This window comes from Argopecten irradians, chromosome 1 (assembly GCF_041381155.1).
Source record: "Argopecten irradians isolate NY chromosome 1, Ai_NY, whole genome shotgun sequence".
NCBI lineage: Eukaryota > Metazoa > Mollusca > Bivalvia > Pectinida > Pectinidae > Argopecten > Argopecten irradians.
The window spans coordinates 49,244,734-49,261,691 of record NC_091134.1 but is presented as its reverse complement, the minus strand read 5'-3'; the positions used below and the strand labels follow the sequence as shown (position 1 = coordinate 49,261,691).

Here is a 16,958-nt window from a genome sequence, read left to right as displayed (position 1 = left end):
TATTTTGATTGATCAAAAATATGGAAAGACCGGGAATTCCCTGAGTCTGTTTATAGCCAGGTTACCGGATTTGCAATGTCAACCTCTGAACAGGTGTTCATTGGTCTCAGGTTGACATTGCATTTTGTCAAGACCTGTCCGAGCGGTATAGACCAATCAGAAAACGGCAAAACTCAGTCATACAACAAATCCTATTCTCAACATTTAGGTGAGTTAAACTCATGATCCGTGTTGATCTGTCTTTTCAGTTTGTCTAATAATATTGGATGGATAAAAAGAGGATCATGAGCCGAAAAGCGCCTGAGCGTTGTTAAACAATACATAATTCAACGTTGGTCGCCATTACTGACCTATGACATTAACCGACAGTCAGAAATGTCGCGTCGGAAAAACCTCCTCATATTCCCCGGAAGTTGTGACATATTAGTTTTCTCTGACAGAGGACATAGTCACTGATATGGACACACATAGAATGATACACAAGTCTTCACCAAGTGTGTGGGGCGACTCCTCTTAACCCCAGGGAGTCATCAGACGAGATGGGGGCCAAGTAGACTTGTCGAGAATGTACTCATTCAGGCTATCCTCTTCATAAGTGAAGAATGAATGAAGATTGCTCTCTATGTTTATGTCTCATTGCCATCACACGTATGCGGCATGTTATATATATACACAAATGCTTGTTATTTAATTTGAAGACTTAGTGGTTAAACAAGACAAATTCTAAATCAACATTGTATGATTTGCATCATTGCTACACATTAAAGACAAATGCATTACACATAAGGAAAACCTACATAACGTATCTTACTTTCCTTGTGATTTTAATTACCACTTGTTTCATAAGCATATATTCGTTATAAATACAGAAATTGTTCCAGTGAAACGAGAAAAGCGCCAAAATTGTAATTAATACGTTATGTCAAAATCATATTTTTATTGTCAAGAAAAAAAAATCAAAACAGCAGGTAATCCGTAATTGAAGTGTAATGAACGTTGTAAGTCTGCTGTGTTAAAAGAGGATTGTCATAAGAAAAGTAAATTTAATATTATTTTCCAGAATTTCAGTTAAAATTCATGAATATTGAAATAAATGACTATAAATAAAGCATGAATTAATATTAACAGTATACCGCGAATAAGCAACTGTGTTATAAAAATATACTCATTTGATAATGTCATTTAAGCAGGTTATTTCTTCTCAATATTAAAATATTGAAATAGAAATAAGCGAAAATCTCCAGCTGTACAGAGTCTTGTAATTGTACAGTACTTTATGAGTCTATCCCCTCACGTTCGTGTTACCCAGTCTCCACTCCATTGCTTTGTGAACAGGTGGTCTTCCTTCACGCTGTTCTATCCGCTGATATCAGCAACCGGGAGTCTACTCACTTCAGAAGGTCAAAACTCTAAATAAAGGTTATCACAGCAAAACAAAATATAGATCTTATCTTAAACAATTACACGAATGTTCTTTATATGTGTTAAGGAGCTCCATTATACGGTTTACATGATTGCGTTCTCAATGTTCACAAGGCAGCAACAAAAAGAACATGTCACCATTTCGTATTAACAAAAGACGAATATTTTAATAATAATTTAAGAAACGCCTTGAGCATAGCATCACAACAGACTACAGCAGTAATGATGAAGATAATATAGTGGGATTGAATGATTGAGTCAAACCAATACAAGTGTATTTATATATAAACAAAAACAAGCTTAGTACATTTTTGTATTTTTTATTATTATTAAATGGCATCGATGACATTTTCTGTTTCTGACGTTTGATATACTTACTGAAAAACATATTTGGCCATTGATCAGCTTGAAAATTGATAAAATTTATGTAGTTGCAAGGTATTCATCAACACAACAATAAAAATGTTCAAATATAAGCTGTTTAGCACATTGTTACAACAACACATGTATAAATAAACATGATATAAACATTGACTCTCAATGCAATTGTCGCCGTAACATAAGGGCCTGATACAATACTGTGTATGTATAAAGTGCGTCACAGTGAAAATATTTCATCTATATACCACTCTTCACAAGCTCGCATTAACTATTTAACTTCTTCCTTTTGCACTTGAAATTCTGGTATAATAAACAATTCATGGTGGTGGCGGCGGTGGGAAACACTTGTACGTAACATACTTTCAACGTGTGTGCAGGGGCAACCTACGGCCGCTAGCGCATACTGTGTAGGATGCTTATAGTATTGATCGAAGAAAAACAGCAGCAGCATCTATTGAGGGGCTACTCACAAAACTATGGAGGATTCATCAGCGTCTAGTGTGGCGCTCGCCATTTGGATTTTAATATGTTGTACAAGCGCCAAGGCCGGTAAGTTAGCTTGCTCAATTATGTTGTCAAGTTTGTTATAACCACAAAATGAATTTAACATTAAAAGTATACTAACTTGTCCATGAGCCAAGCATATACAGATATGTAGTATGTAGTGGTGGTGAAATATGCACAGTCTCACTGCCTAGTCATCTTTATACAGATGCTATCTATCAACTCACACCTATATAAACGTCTAATAATAGACAACCTGTTCAGAGGTCAAAGGTCAATCATTAACATTTTGGCAATTGCTAATAATATGGTACGATTCACTCGAGGCATAATGCCGAATTGATACATATCCACTTCTGTTAAAGTTAACAAGTTGAAAGCGAGTGATGCTTCTTTTTTCATAAACTGTCGGTCTTCAAAACATGCAAAGCTGAAACATGTGAGTACGTAGATGTGAAATGTATGAAATAGCGTGAACAGACTAAGCGGTAGACCGAAAGATGCCGAACAGTTGCAATACAGAACTTTATTTTTAGAAATATTCACTGGTAGCAAAGTATTTAATAGTACGTATAGCTAGCACCTAGAATGTGTTTATACGAAAATATCCTAGTTCTATATGGAATTATGGACTAAATTTAAAACCGAGGCTATTTAGCTGCTTCCTCTTCGCTGAAAAGTTTGATGCCAGGCAACAGGTTTTATACATATGTAAAAGCTAGCTTGAACTTGGTAAAAACAGCACGTGTAAAGAATGATTCTAAAAATAAACTTAGAATGAAGCAGGTAGATGAATGGCGTATGTGAAGGCGTGTGGAAATGAACAAATTTTGTTCGTGTAATATCGGTAATCATGATCACAAGTGTGCGTTTTGTTGATATAAAAGGTTTTTAATGTCGATGTAAACATATTTGAGATGTATTGACGTAAAAGATATAATTCACAATATGTAAGATATAATTCACAGACCGTAAGATATAATTCACAGACTGTAATAAATTTCAATCACGAAGAGAATACTTACTTAATACATGGGTGCACACCATAAAACAATCATCTGAATATACGCAAGGTACGTCAGTAATTATCTTATCTTAAATATATCAAATACTGAAAATTAGGATGTCTACTATATATTACTAGACATTATCTCGTTTTTGTTAGATACAACACACATGAATCATAGCTAATCATAGCATCTAAAATATAAAGACGATTATGCTTGCTTGATAAATTGTGGTGCATTAGTATTTCATTGTTTGTCATGTTAGTTAGAATTGAATTTAAATCCATCTAAAGGAACAAAAGCTTTGAAAACTTGCAGAAATCAGTTCAATTTACTAATACCTTGCTCAAATGTATGACTCCACGTTATCTACGAGAAAGCCTTTAAGAGACACTTGTAACATTAAAATAAAGATAAGCGACACATGGTATCCATGACCTAACAAATTATCATTTTGATAGCAATTTAATGTCCATTGATATAATTGTCATATGCACTGTAATTATAAAGACATTTATGTTGTCATACACTACTAATAGCCTCGTGTACAAATCCAGTCTGTTTTATCGATTTTATATACCTATTAATATACTGTACTATAGCAAAGAACGAAAAATTAGACTCGTTTGTAAATTACCAACTATTTCAAACCATTGACTGAACATACTGAACTAGTTAAAGGTCAAGGAGAGTCATGTGCGTATCTCTTTTTTTGTAAAACCCAGTTGCACGACATGGTACAGAAGAGAATAAGCTAAGTAGGTGACAAAGCTACAACGTGATTTACACATACACAGCTCTTGTTTATAACAGGAACAGGAAATAGCAGGTCAGGCGGTGCACCCTCAGCCCAACACGGTTCCTAACAATTACAACTCTCAACAATTTAATTACATTTCAACGCTAGTAACATGGTGTGCTCGGGAGTAAGTCTCGTCTCGACAACACTACATTGTATGAATGAAGATGTGTTATACAGATTGTACATCTTTTTGAATATGTTAATAATTTGTATTTGAAACAACTATCAATTTACTGTTGTGTCCTGCATTATCAGTTAACAGTCAACTCTTTTCCCGAAGAAATGTTCCACAACGTCTCCCGAAATGAACAGTAAAATGAGCATATAACAATCTCATAACTGTAAACACGAAAAATATATAGCTACTTTACTGTGCATAAACCACACAGAGGCAAGAGTATTTTTCGTTTCAGCTGTAGAACTATATATCTAAATTGTAATATTGATAACAATGAGGAATGTATTGAGAAATCAATTAATTATCAATGTATTCGCTAGTTATATGGCTATAGTAAGTAGTTACATATACATGTTCATACATTACTGTATTAAAGTGTTAAACACAATATAACATATGTCTATATAAATGTGTTTACTAGGTTTTTAAGATATCTATTTTGATCCAATGGTTAAGATGTTCGAAATCCTACTAACCGTATCCTACCAATGCCAGGGTTGCGATTTTGAAACATTTGTGCATGGTGTAATCGTTACATGGGTTTTTTTTCATAAGCCTACAACTTTCAAATTTTCCACAGGAATGCATAACAGAAGAGAAAATATCGTTGAGTTCAGAAAAACTTCCTTGAATGTTGTTATGTTTACAATATGGGCAATTAGAAAATAGAATTTAGGTTAAGAAAAATCCTTTGAAACTGGGTTCTATTTTCATAAAATTAAATGTCTGAAAATTACCTAGACATATAATGTAAACCCCTACTTTACAACGTATGTTACATAAAGTATGAAGTTTGTCCGTCAAATGCACTCAAATGATAGTGTAACCATAGATGTTAACTGATTATATTTGCACTGCGAGTGTTAATTATGACTGATTAAATTGTGCGATTCTCTTCAGTATAACTAATACATCAGATAAACTTTTCCGTCCTTATCTCATCCTGGGGGTTTTATCTACGTATCAATTTTCTCTCACTTAAGGATAGAAAATGAATATTAATTATAACACATTATAGACATGATTTGCTAACGCTTAATTAGCTATTTTCATGCAGATGTGGAAAACCAGGGGTCGCAAGGTACATTTCATTATGGCAAGTACATAACTATTGCCATTGTAGTAAGTATTTCTTTCTGATACGTAATAATGAAATTTGAATGAAATATTAAAGTCTCAAATATACATTTACATGACCGTAAACGTTATAAAACCTCACTCTCTTCTGATCAAGGAACCATGTGTAGTGCGTTTGGGAATTTCGATAACATACAGAAAATTGTATAAACACATGATTAACATAAATAATCGGCAGACTATATAAATATACGTCAGTGGTGATACAGACCATCCCTGTCTGATGGGCCGATACATTCCCATTCAGGAATTTACAAACATTTAGAAACAAACAGCAATAGTACGCGGAATAGAACTTACTTTATGTAATGTGTGTATGTGTATCATTCATGTAAAATATGCTTACCAACAGTTTTACAGTAAACATGCTATTTTATAAGAGCACATTTTCAAACAGGAAAGAGAAAGTATGCTATAATCATTATTGAACTTCCAAAAGCTAAACACGTCACAATAGTGATGTTTTAAACTATAGGAAAGACTTGTCGATAGACCAGTTTATACAGATGATACAATTAATTATGTATTATGAATTAGCGTTACTTGAGAGTGATAAATATGCAAAAAAATATTTAAAGTTAGTAAAAACGATTCATATATATACTGATGAAATATACATTGCAAGCAAAAAGGTATATAATTGTTAATAGGCACAACCAATTACTGATTGTTTATTGATCAGCTGTTTGTGCTTAACGTCTCATCAACAGCTATGGATATTTAAGGACATCCATTCTGCTCCATGAGCAATGTGTTGCGTATCGTGTGGTAAATGCATGTGGTGTGTTTTGGGAGACTGTGGAATGTTCGTGTGTTTTAGAAGACTGTGGTATGTTCATGTTTTAGGAGGTCCGTTTTATAGTGCAATCACAGAGTGTTTTTTTATAAGAGATACCGAACAGTACACCCCAACCTGTTATATTATAATGACCACAGACAAACCAGTCGTCTGCCTTCCTTTATGCTGAGTGTTTCTCTTTGGTCCCGAAAGCTCCAAACCCTAAAGGTCTTATGGCTTAGATTTGGATGTAACCAGACTAAACTTCTGTTACTAACTAATGCTATAATATACATTAAAGTGGAATTTACTCATGTTACACTTACGTATGTTAAAAATGAAGCACAAAGACCTGTTATGTAAGGATAATAAAAACAGCAAATCATGAATCAGAATCGCGTCTTGTTGGGTGGTAGTTCGACTGATCACTCTTCTGCCGCACAGATAAGGGAAGATCTTAACATAGCCTCATTTACTAAAAAATCTATGTTGACATTAAAGTACCATAAACCATTCCGAAACATGGGCGTGTATTTGGAGGGTTGCAATTAAGAATATATCACCAATTAAAATTTTCTGACTACGTGCAAATCAGATAACTAAAAGAAAGGTCAGCACTTTTACACAGTTGGTGCATGAGGTAATTCGAAAAATATTTCATACTGGATTTTGCAATTCTATAAAATGTCATTTTAAGTTGCACATGATTTGCTCGAATATATGTCTGATTAACAGTGAAAGAAACATACTTTTGAATTAATAGTGAAGCAACTGGCCAATATGATTAGAATTTTAACTTTTGATTTTGTTATTGCCAAAATTATAAGCACGGGTTCATGTATGATATAATCATTTGTGTTTAACCTAATGTAATTCATATCAAATTACGACTTCAGCATTAACTTGACTGGTTTCTTCGTGTAAATGACAATTGATGTATACTGATAGCCACTTCTACATACGAAGGTATCACTATTTGTATATAATTGTGTATAAGATGAACAACACCAATATGATATAACCATATTTTAACTGTTACATATTTACAAATTTAGGAATAGCATGCACTGATGAAATACCATATTAAAGCCGTTGATCTTCGTAGGTTTATCATATTTGTGATTTCGTGCGACTTGGGTTTGATTTTTGAAAATTTAATACATACATTTATGACCAAAAGAAAATAAATGCAATAAACACGTGAGATTAAAATTCGCGGATGAAGAAATTGCATGGAAATACAAGTAAATTAAATTTTACAAGAATTGTGAAAGTTATCAGTTTGCGGGGATTAACTTTCGTGAATTAACCCTGATCGCAAAATTCTCGAAAATAAATCACACGCGAAAGAAAGTTAGTTTACAGTAGTAGCTTGATTTGGAAATTTTGTAGTATTTTATTTTTCTTTGTATGTTGGAATCTCCAAAAATAGATGTAAACAAACATGTAGACGAACACGTTGTATTAATGTTATTTTGGACTGAAAAGGGCACAATAGAGGCTGAACATATATTCAATAGAACTGATTTTTTATTTTGCTTTGATTTTTTTTTTGGCCTTTTATTTCGGATTATTAATATACTAGCTTTATACCGTTTTTACCTCATTATGGTTGGAATCTCCAAATTATGACTTCAGAAAATAAACAGCTAAACGATATCCCACCGCCGATCAGATAACACCATTTGCTTACCAAATGGTGTTGATAAACTATTAATTTTGATATTATGATATTATCGGTTGTTCATTGTGAACTTTTGATAGCAAACATCGCCTCAAACGAACGTAAGGACTGGTATGCTGCCAAGAGACAATGCAAGGATGAGAAGCTGGTGGAGTTTCCTGGGAAGGAGGAAGCCGTCCAGACCGTTGTGGAGAACCTTGATGGTAAACGTCGCGGTCCCGTATCACTGAGAATGCCATATATACTGTGGACGGGTGGACACGAGGTTTACACACACTGGATACGAGCCGAGGGTATGTAACTTGTAATAAATATCAATTGCATCTTATATGTGATAAAATTACACCAATCAACTATTAGCATTACTTATTAATTAATAAATATGTATAGGACTCGCTATTTAATATAATTGATAATAATGACGTATTTTGTCTATTATCTTAAATGTTTTGACGATGCAACACTAACAGATGCCCTTAAGGACATACAATATATCATTTTTAACCAATTCTCCAATCTTAAGTCTAAACAGTATTTTTAGTCAAGCTTATATGCTATTGTTTAGAAGCCTTTATCTGTACGTGCCCGAATTGAACTTGCGACATAGTTTAAATATCGGTTTACGTCGCATAGTGGTTCAAAGATTTGTCAGTATTAGTTAATTTTATATTACTTTATATTATTATTTTACTTTACTTTTTTGCTCTTTTTTGTTTTGGTTTGCTGTTTTTGTTTGGATGAAAAAAATCATCCGCATATAGTATAGTTGCAGGTCAATTGTGTATCCATTCTTACTTTTAGGTTGTCTGAGGGCGGATTTTAACATAAATAACACCAATAGCCGTTTGGAGACCCACACGTTCCGCAATAACCAAGTGTCTGTGTGCGCTATGGCATGTTCAAAGGGAATATTTTTTCGTTTAAATGTGAGTTTGTCATTCTCGCAACGATGAATCCTTATCTATTTTATGAGTGCAGTAGACGCTTATTGTTATGTCATTCCCTTGTAAAAGTGACTTCATGGTCAAATACAAATAAATGACGACTCAATCTACAGTATATATATTTATGTAATGAAGAAGACTCGCCAGAACAATAACAAATCGTTAAGATAAAACATAATTGCCGTAACAAAATTTATGGTTGTCGTATGACGTCAAATTTATAAGGTTACACGTCATCAAAATCGATTTCAAAGAAAGAAGAAGCCATTGGATTAAGAAAATTGTAATGGCAAAATGGATATGAGAAACACATATGATAGTTATACGTTTTCAGAGTCGCAACTGACGACAATATACTTATTCAGCAATCAATTTCAGAATACGTATTGAGGCCGTTTTATTTTTCAGCACTTCAACAAAGACAAAATAACATAACCATTCCTGTCGTTATTATTTCAGGGTGAGAAATGTGAATGTTTTGTTGAATTTGGTATACAGTTTATATCGTCCAACCAATGTAACACGAGTTGTCCTGGTAACAGTGACGAGAAGTGTGGTGGTCCCCAGGCCTATAGTACCTACACTACAAGGAATATACAGCAAGGTAAAACTATTGCGTTGTAAAACTTATGTATATGGCGGCATTAGTTTCAAAATATACAATTTTAATTACATCTATGTTGTAAGATTCTAACATGAAATCGGTTTTAACATAAAGACTACTTTAACAATTTCATTATTTGATTGTCGGAATTCATACCTTCCCCATCAAACTATATGTATCTAATTATTCTGCAACGTCCAAAAATACTGAACATATCAACTATTGTTACGAAATCTGGATGCGTTTTTTTTGTCAAATAACAATGTGAAAATGAAAAGTAGTTTATTACACAACGATATAATTTTATGTTATTATAGCACACAATTATGTTATTCTGTATTTGCTTATTACATAGTTATCTGACCTTGCAATATATTCTGTCTATTACAGTAATGCATTTTGTTGTTCTGTCACCTTTGTTTAGATACAGAGTCTGACTATCACTGTAATACATTCTGTTGTTCTGTCATCCTTTGTTTAGATACAGAGTCTGTCTATTACAGTAATACATTCTGATGTTCTGTCATCCTTTGTTTAGATACAGAGTCTGTCTTTTACTGTAATACATTCTGATGTTCTGTCATCCTTTGTTTAGATACAGAGTCTGTCTTTTACTGTAATACATTCTGATGTTCTGTCATCCTTTGTTTAGATACAGAGTCTGACTATTACTGTAATACATTCTGATGTTCTGTCATCCTTTGTTTAGATACAGAGTCTGACTATCACTGTAATACATTCTGATGTTCTGTCATCCTTTGTTTAGATACAGAGTCTGACTATTACTGTAATACATTCTGATGTTCTGTCATTCTTTGTTTAGATACAGAGTCTGACTATTACTGTAATACATTCTGATGTTCTGTCATCCTTTGTTTAGATACAGAGTCTGTCTATTACAGTAATACATTCTGATGTTCTGTCATCCTTTGTTTAGATACAGAGTCTGACTATTACTGTAATACATTCTGATGTTCTGTCATCCTTTGTTTAGATACAGAGTCTGTCTATTACAGTAATACATTCTGATGTTCTGACATCTTATGTTTAGATACAGAGTCTGTCTATTACAGTAATGCATTTTGTTGTTCTGTCATCCTTTGTTTAGATACAGAGTCTGTCTATTACAGTAATACATTCTGATGTTCTGTCATCCTTTGTTTAGATACAGAGTCTGTCCATTACAGTAATACATTCTGATGTTCTGTCATCCTTTGTTTAGGTACAGAGTCTGTCTTTTACTGTAATATTGTCTGATGTTCTGACATCAATTGTTTAGATACAGCTAGAGTCTGTCTTTTACTGTAATACATTCTGATGTTCTGTCATCCTTTGTTTAGATACAGAGTCTGTCTTTTACTGTAATACATTCTGATGTTCTGTCATCCTTTGTTTAGATACAGAGTCTGACTATTACTGTAATACATTCTGATGTTCTGTCATCCTTTGTTTAGATACAGAGTCTGTCTTTTACTGTAATACATTCTGATGTTCTGTCATCCTTTGTTTAGATACAGAGTCTGTCTATTACAGTAATACATTCTGATGTTCTGACATCCTTTGTTTAGATACAGAGTCTGTCTTTTACTGTAATACATTCTGATGTTCTGTCATCCTTTGTTTAGATACAGAGTCTGTCTTTTACTGTAATATAGTCTGATGTTCTGTCATCCTTTGTTTAGATACAGAGTCTGTCTATTACAGTAATACATTCTGATGTTCTGACATCTTATGTTTAGATACATAGTCTGTCTATTACAGTAATACATTCTGATGTTCTGTCATCCTTTGTTTAGATACACAGTCTGTCTTTTACAGTAATACATTCTGATGTTCTGTCATCCTTTGTTTAGATACAGAGTCTGACTATTACTGTAATACATTCTGATGTTCTGTCATCCTTTGTTTAGATACAGAGTCTGACTATTACTGTAATACATTCTGATGTTCTGTCATCCTTTGTTTAGATACAGAGTCTGTCTTTTACTGTAATATATTCTGATGTTCTGTCATCCTTTGTTTAGATACAGAGTCTGACTATCACTGTAATACATTCTGATGTTCTGTCATCCTTTGTTTAGATACAGAGTCTGACTATTACAGTAATACATTCTGATGTTCTGTCATCCTTTGTTTAGATACAGAGTCTGACTATTACTGTAATACATTCTGATGTTCTGTCATCCTTTGTTTAGATACAGAGTCTGTCTATTACTGTAATACATTCTGATGTTCTGTCATCTTTTGTTTAGATACAGAGTCTGTCTTTTACTGTAATACATTCTGATGTTCTGTCATCCTTTGTTTAGATACAGAGTCTGTCTTTTACTGTAATACATTCTGATGTTCTGTCATTCTTTGTTTAGATACAGAGTCTGTCTTTTACTGTAATACATTCTGATGTTTTGTCATACAGAGTCTGTCTTTTACTGTAATACATTCTGATGTTCTGTCATTCTTTGTTTAGATACAGAGTCTGTCTTTTACTGCAATACATTCTGATGTTTTGTCATTCTTTGTTTAGATACAGAGTCTGTCTTTTACTGTAATACATTCTGTTGTTCTGACATCCTTTGTTTAGATACAGAGTCTGACTATTACTGTAATATATTCTGATGTTCTGTCATCTTTTGTTTAGATACAGAGTCTGTCTATTACAGTAATGCATTTTGTTGTTCTGTCATCCTTTGTTTAGATACAGAGTCTGTCTATTACTGTAATACATTCTGATGTTCTGTCATCCTTTGTTTAGATACAGAGTCTGACTATTACTGTAATACATTCTGATGTTCTGTCATCCTTTGTTTAGATACAGAGTCTGTCTATTACTGTAATACATTCTGATGTTCTGTCATCCTTTGTTTAGATACAGAGTCTGTCTATTACTGTAATACATTCTGATGTTCTGTCATCCTTTGTTTAGATACAGATGTAAACCATCTCTGACATCAATTGTTTAGATACAGAGTCTGTCTATTACTGTAATACATTCTGATGTTCTGTCATCCTTTGTTTAGATACAGAGTCTGTCTATTACTGTAATACATTCTGATGTTCTGTCATCCTTTGTTTAGATACAGAGTCTGTCTATTACAGTAATACATTCTGATGTTCTGTCATCCTTTGTTTAGATACAGAGTCTGTCTATTACAGTAATACATTCTTATGTTCTGTCATTCTTTGTTTAGATACAGAGTCTGACTATTACAGTAATACATTCTGATGTTCTGTCATTCTTTGTTTAGATACAGATGTAAACCATACATGTGCAGCTATAACTTACATAGACGGCACGTGGACAGAACAAGCATCAGATTGCGATCTACGATTTCCATTTATTTACCAAGAAGGTAAGTATTTGACATTGTTCAATTTAAAATACTATGGGCCTGATATATTAGAAGAAGTAAAACTAACACTGCATCTAGACTAACTGTATTAAATGCTAAATAATGTAGTTAATGCATTGAAAAGACAAATTAACGATACTTTTGGACACTTATCATACGATGTCTTCTTCAGAAAGCTGTTTTTACATACTTTCCCCTTCTTTGTCCTCGCGAATGTTATCTTGTATATGTCAGGTCTACTGGGCCTACACATGATAATAAGATAGGCTTTTGATTTTGTTCTCAATGATTTCGTATAGCATTATCTGCGATATTAGATCAATAAACATTCACTACAGATTAACCGTACATCATTTCTTTAACAGAAAGCCACTTAAAATCGACAAGAATCAACTCTACTAGAGCGACATGGATGGAGATGAGAACATTTATAGACAGTACCCGTAACTGGTTTTTTACGGACGTCGACGCTCTAAATAAAGGGAAATTGGTAATACCTACAAACGAAACATACTGGATCAGCGTGTTTCGACGAAAAAGCATTATATGGAACGACGGTACAAGCCTAGTTTGTAAGTATTTCAAATTACAATGTCGTTAAATTTCAAGGCTAAATATTAGTAGCTGAAAATAGATGAGCATCTCGTTAGCGAAATGAAGGTTCTTATGTGGTCGAAGTATAAGCTACTTTATAGTATCAGTAGTTGTTCGTCGATAGCGAATTACAGTGAAATATGATGTTCTAATGTCTTTGTAAGTCTTCTACATTTTAAGAAAACTACCTTCCAAAATGTTTACTAACAAACTATGTATAGTAAAGTATCAGCATTATCAGAAATCCAGAAAGAGCACCAATCACCGAACCAGTAAACATGATAACATTAATTCGTGTCGTTGAAGAACTAACATGTAAAATGTATATTGTAATCCAACGGTAAATGTCAAAACCATCTATGAGGTTAGAGAATGACTGTGTGTTCTTCACCTTTCTATTTAAGATGGTGACTTCACTGGTCTGTGTTTGACCATGGAAAGTAGATCAATAAAGGATTGGGTACTCAAAAAGAGGCCATGTGACGAAAAACATAGATATGTATGCGAGTTATCGGATGTGGAGACTACCAGAGCGCCAGCAGTTATCCCGCCATTCACTAGTCCCCGTCCAGCTCATGGTGACAATATACGCTCTACCATCGTCACCACCAACGTTACAAACATCATAACGACAGAGGTCAAACCACCAAAAGAAATACTAGGAATGAGTAAGTTTACCTACACGTATCCTGGTAATATTGATAATGATTTCATAAATGTAATCCGTCATTGAATATTACAGATTTAACTCTCTTGTAGGAAGGTATTCATTGTGAAGTCATCATTTTGTGAGCGAAACGCACGTCGGTTTCTATGAAAAGTATGACGTAACGCTCGCAAACACATGATGTCACAATTTTGCGGGTAAAAAATTCCAATGTGCGTATGTAAACGTGTGCATGTATCTGGTTATTTGTATTATTTTTATTCTGGAATTAATGACTAAAGGGAAAGTATGCCATACCCTGTTAAATATACATAAACATATATTCTCTTGTATTAATGGAATTCTTTCTTTAAACTATTGTCCAAATTGGCATTGGTATTTAACCAATTATTAATAATCTATAGTAGTCCAAAAAGAATCGAAGATTTAACTTATGATATTATGTTTATGAAGCATTTACTCATGAAATATATGTAGATGACAGTGAGAAGTGTAAATGGAACCCCTATATAGAAGTGTTTGTGTAATTCCAGATGTGCAGCTGTATATTTATATCGTAATTGGAGTAGGATCGGCGGTGTTTGTCACTTTTTTGTTCAGCTGTGGAATCATGATAAGAAAGTAAGTACTTTTTGATATTAACATTACATGAGATAATTTTTGAATACTGTTTAAGGTCATTGGTTCTTTTATTCTTTTTTTATTCAAAATCATCAGAAGCCTACCAAACAACTTGAGTGTAAATTAGCAGAAAATAAACGGAGTTCAATGTTAAGCAGTGTTCTCGATAATTTCAAAATGTCGGTGATTGCATCAGATAGTGCACGTGCCTTCTGTATGAATATTACGTCAAATATGCCATCATGTGGTCCACACATGGTTGTGATATTTTATCACTAGATGCTATCAAAATATTTTATGATGCAAGACCATAATCAATAACCGTTCTGTTCCAGATGTCTGAGAACAAAGCCGAAGAGCAACAATGCTGAAGTAACGAAAACGAGCGTCGTTTCCACTTCCGAATGGATCGACACCAACAACAGCATAGGAGGCTACGAAGAGACCGATGACAGCGGCCACGATCCGGGAGAGGAGCATATTTATAATGAAATAGTGGATGTTGATATTGACGTCATACGAATAAACAACTATTCGGAACCACTTCCGCTCAAAGATCCCACAATCACAACGTCACGTGATTATGCAACACCATACGACGCGATCAAAATTAAAGCTGGTATCAAGAAAATGAAAAGAAAAAGAACAAAAAATTATAGTTCTGTTGGCCCAGTGAGTCCTAATGATAAAGCTCACTGTAGTACTAGTGGTTCAAATATAGGAAGTGACGTCACACGGGCGGATACCAATCCGTATGACGTATGCAATTTAGAAGTTAAGCATAAGGACTCTGATATTTTACCAATTGACCATTCACCAAAGAAAACTGAATTCGGTATACTAAAAAATGAACCTATGTACTCCTAAAAACATGGCACTGAGAGTGTTATTAACTTTTCCGAATGAATTATGCAATATTGATATGGTTTCATAATTTATGCACATAGAGTTAACACGCGGCTTTGATGACTCGTATCACAGTACGGGTTATATCAAGCCTATAATTTATATTGTGTAACGGTTATATCATCGCTTAATGGCATTTTATATCGTACAGGCTGTTACTGATAGTTGTGTATGGAGTCTGGACTACTTTGTAATGATGCAGCAAAAACATTTGTGTCCGTACTCAAGGAATATTGCTCCAGCTGAGAATTATATTCCTTTTAAATACTGCTTTCATACAGTTGGAACATGTTTGATAAACCGCTTTAACACTGGAAATTCCACCTTCAACTTATTATATATTAGATATCAATTACCCGTCAGAATTTCGACTTAATTTGAGAAAATTGATAATTTATCAAGAATTAATTTTTGCGATCCGTGAAATTGTCTTCCTTGCGAAAATTACGGTATCATCAAAAGAATGAGTGCCTGAGAAAAAGATGAACTTTATTGTGAATTTTGAATGTGCTACATAGGTGCGTAAGTTTTCATTTAGAATTATTTCATTAATTAAATGTTGTTGAATAGGTATTTATTGTATAAGAATACTGAAGAATTCCTCGAGGTTATGTTTTAAAATCTCTGACATTGCTGAAATATATATTTGCTTTCTGTGATAGTTATATATGGTGCTAGACATCACCTCGCTAAACTATGGCTATTATTTGCTTGCCTCTTTGATTACTGTGATAATTGTATGAAATGTTACTGTTTAATACTTTTATGCGTAAATAAAAATAATGTGACTATCGACTACAAATTCGAAATATACAATATTTAAGAATCATCATTTTCTTCATCTTTATTATCTACTAGTATTTGTTTTATTTAACAGTATGGTGCTTCTCGAGTGAAATGAAAATAGCTTTGAACTACACTTTAGTAATTAGCGAAAACTTTCACAGAGGCGTCATTCTATATCCAAAACCAATCAGCTTATCATTTAAGTAGTAAACTGCCTTCCTTTACCATCTATGGTCTACATAGCAGTCAATCTTCATAATGCTCGCTAGGTGATTATCTGCATACCTATGGCATCTATAGAGAGCATAGATGACATAGGACGATAGTTTAATACTTTTATTTCTATTATTAACTCATTTTGGGGGTTTTACATTAACATTTTGTAAGATAGGCAAGGAAAACTGTTCACCAACGACGATTTAATCCACAAGATGGACAACCATTTTGACGGTGATCAGTTGACTGGAGTGAAATATCACTTAAAATTTTCACTCGTTTTTGACCAATTAGAATGCAGCATTGACAGTGAAAACATCATTTTGATTTTTACGTCATTAATTCGTGCACAAAAATGACGTAATATTTTTGTGTAG

At 33.5% G+C, this 16,958-nt stretch overlaps 1 protein-coding gene across 1 annotated transcript; it reads left to right on the top strand.

Annotated features, from left to right (window-relative positions):
* The first annotated feature begins 310 nt into the window (after positions 1-310).
* LOC138331147 (uncharacterized) lies at positions 311-16,409 on the top strand. The gene is made up of 9 exons (XM_069278620.1): positions 311-2,352; positions 7,974-8,186; positions 8,695-8,819; positions 9,297-9,441; positions 12,687-12,791; positions 13,157-13,363; positions 13,790-14,053; positions 14,586-14,673; positions 15,009-16,409. Exons 1-9 carry the CDS (start codon positions 2,280-2,282, stop codon positions 15,538-15,540), a joined length of 1,752 nt encoding a protein of 583 aa, XP_069134721.1. The 5' UTR covers positions 311-2,279; the 3' UTR covers positions 15,541-16,409.
* Positions 16,410-16,958: the final 549 nt, after the last annotated feature.

Excerpts from the sequence above, each read along its gene's own strand:
- LOC138331147 (XM_069278620.1), top strand. The coding sequence starts at position 2,280 with ATGGAGGATTCATCAGCGTCTAGTGTGGCGCTCGCCATTTGGATTTTA. Across the intron at positions 2,353-7,973 it reads TTGTACAAGCGCCAAGGCCG|CAAACATCGCCTCAAACGAA; the intron begins GTAAGTTAGCTT and ends AACTTTTGATAG. Across the intron at positions 14,674-15,008 it reads TGTGGAATCATGATAAGAAA|ATGTCTGAGAACAAAGCCGA; the intron begins GTAAGTACTTTT and ends GTTCTGTTCCAG.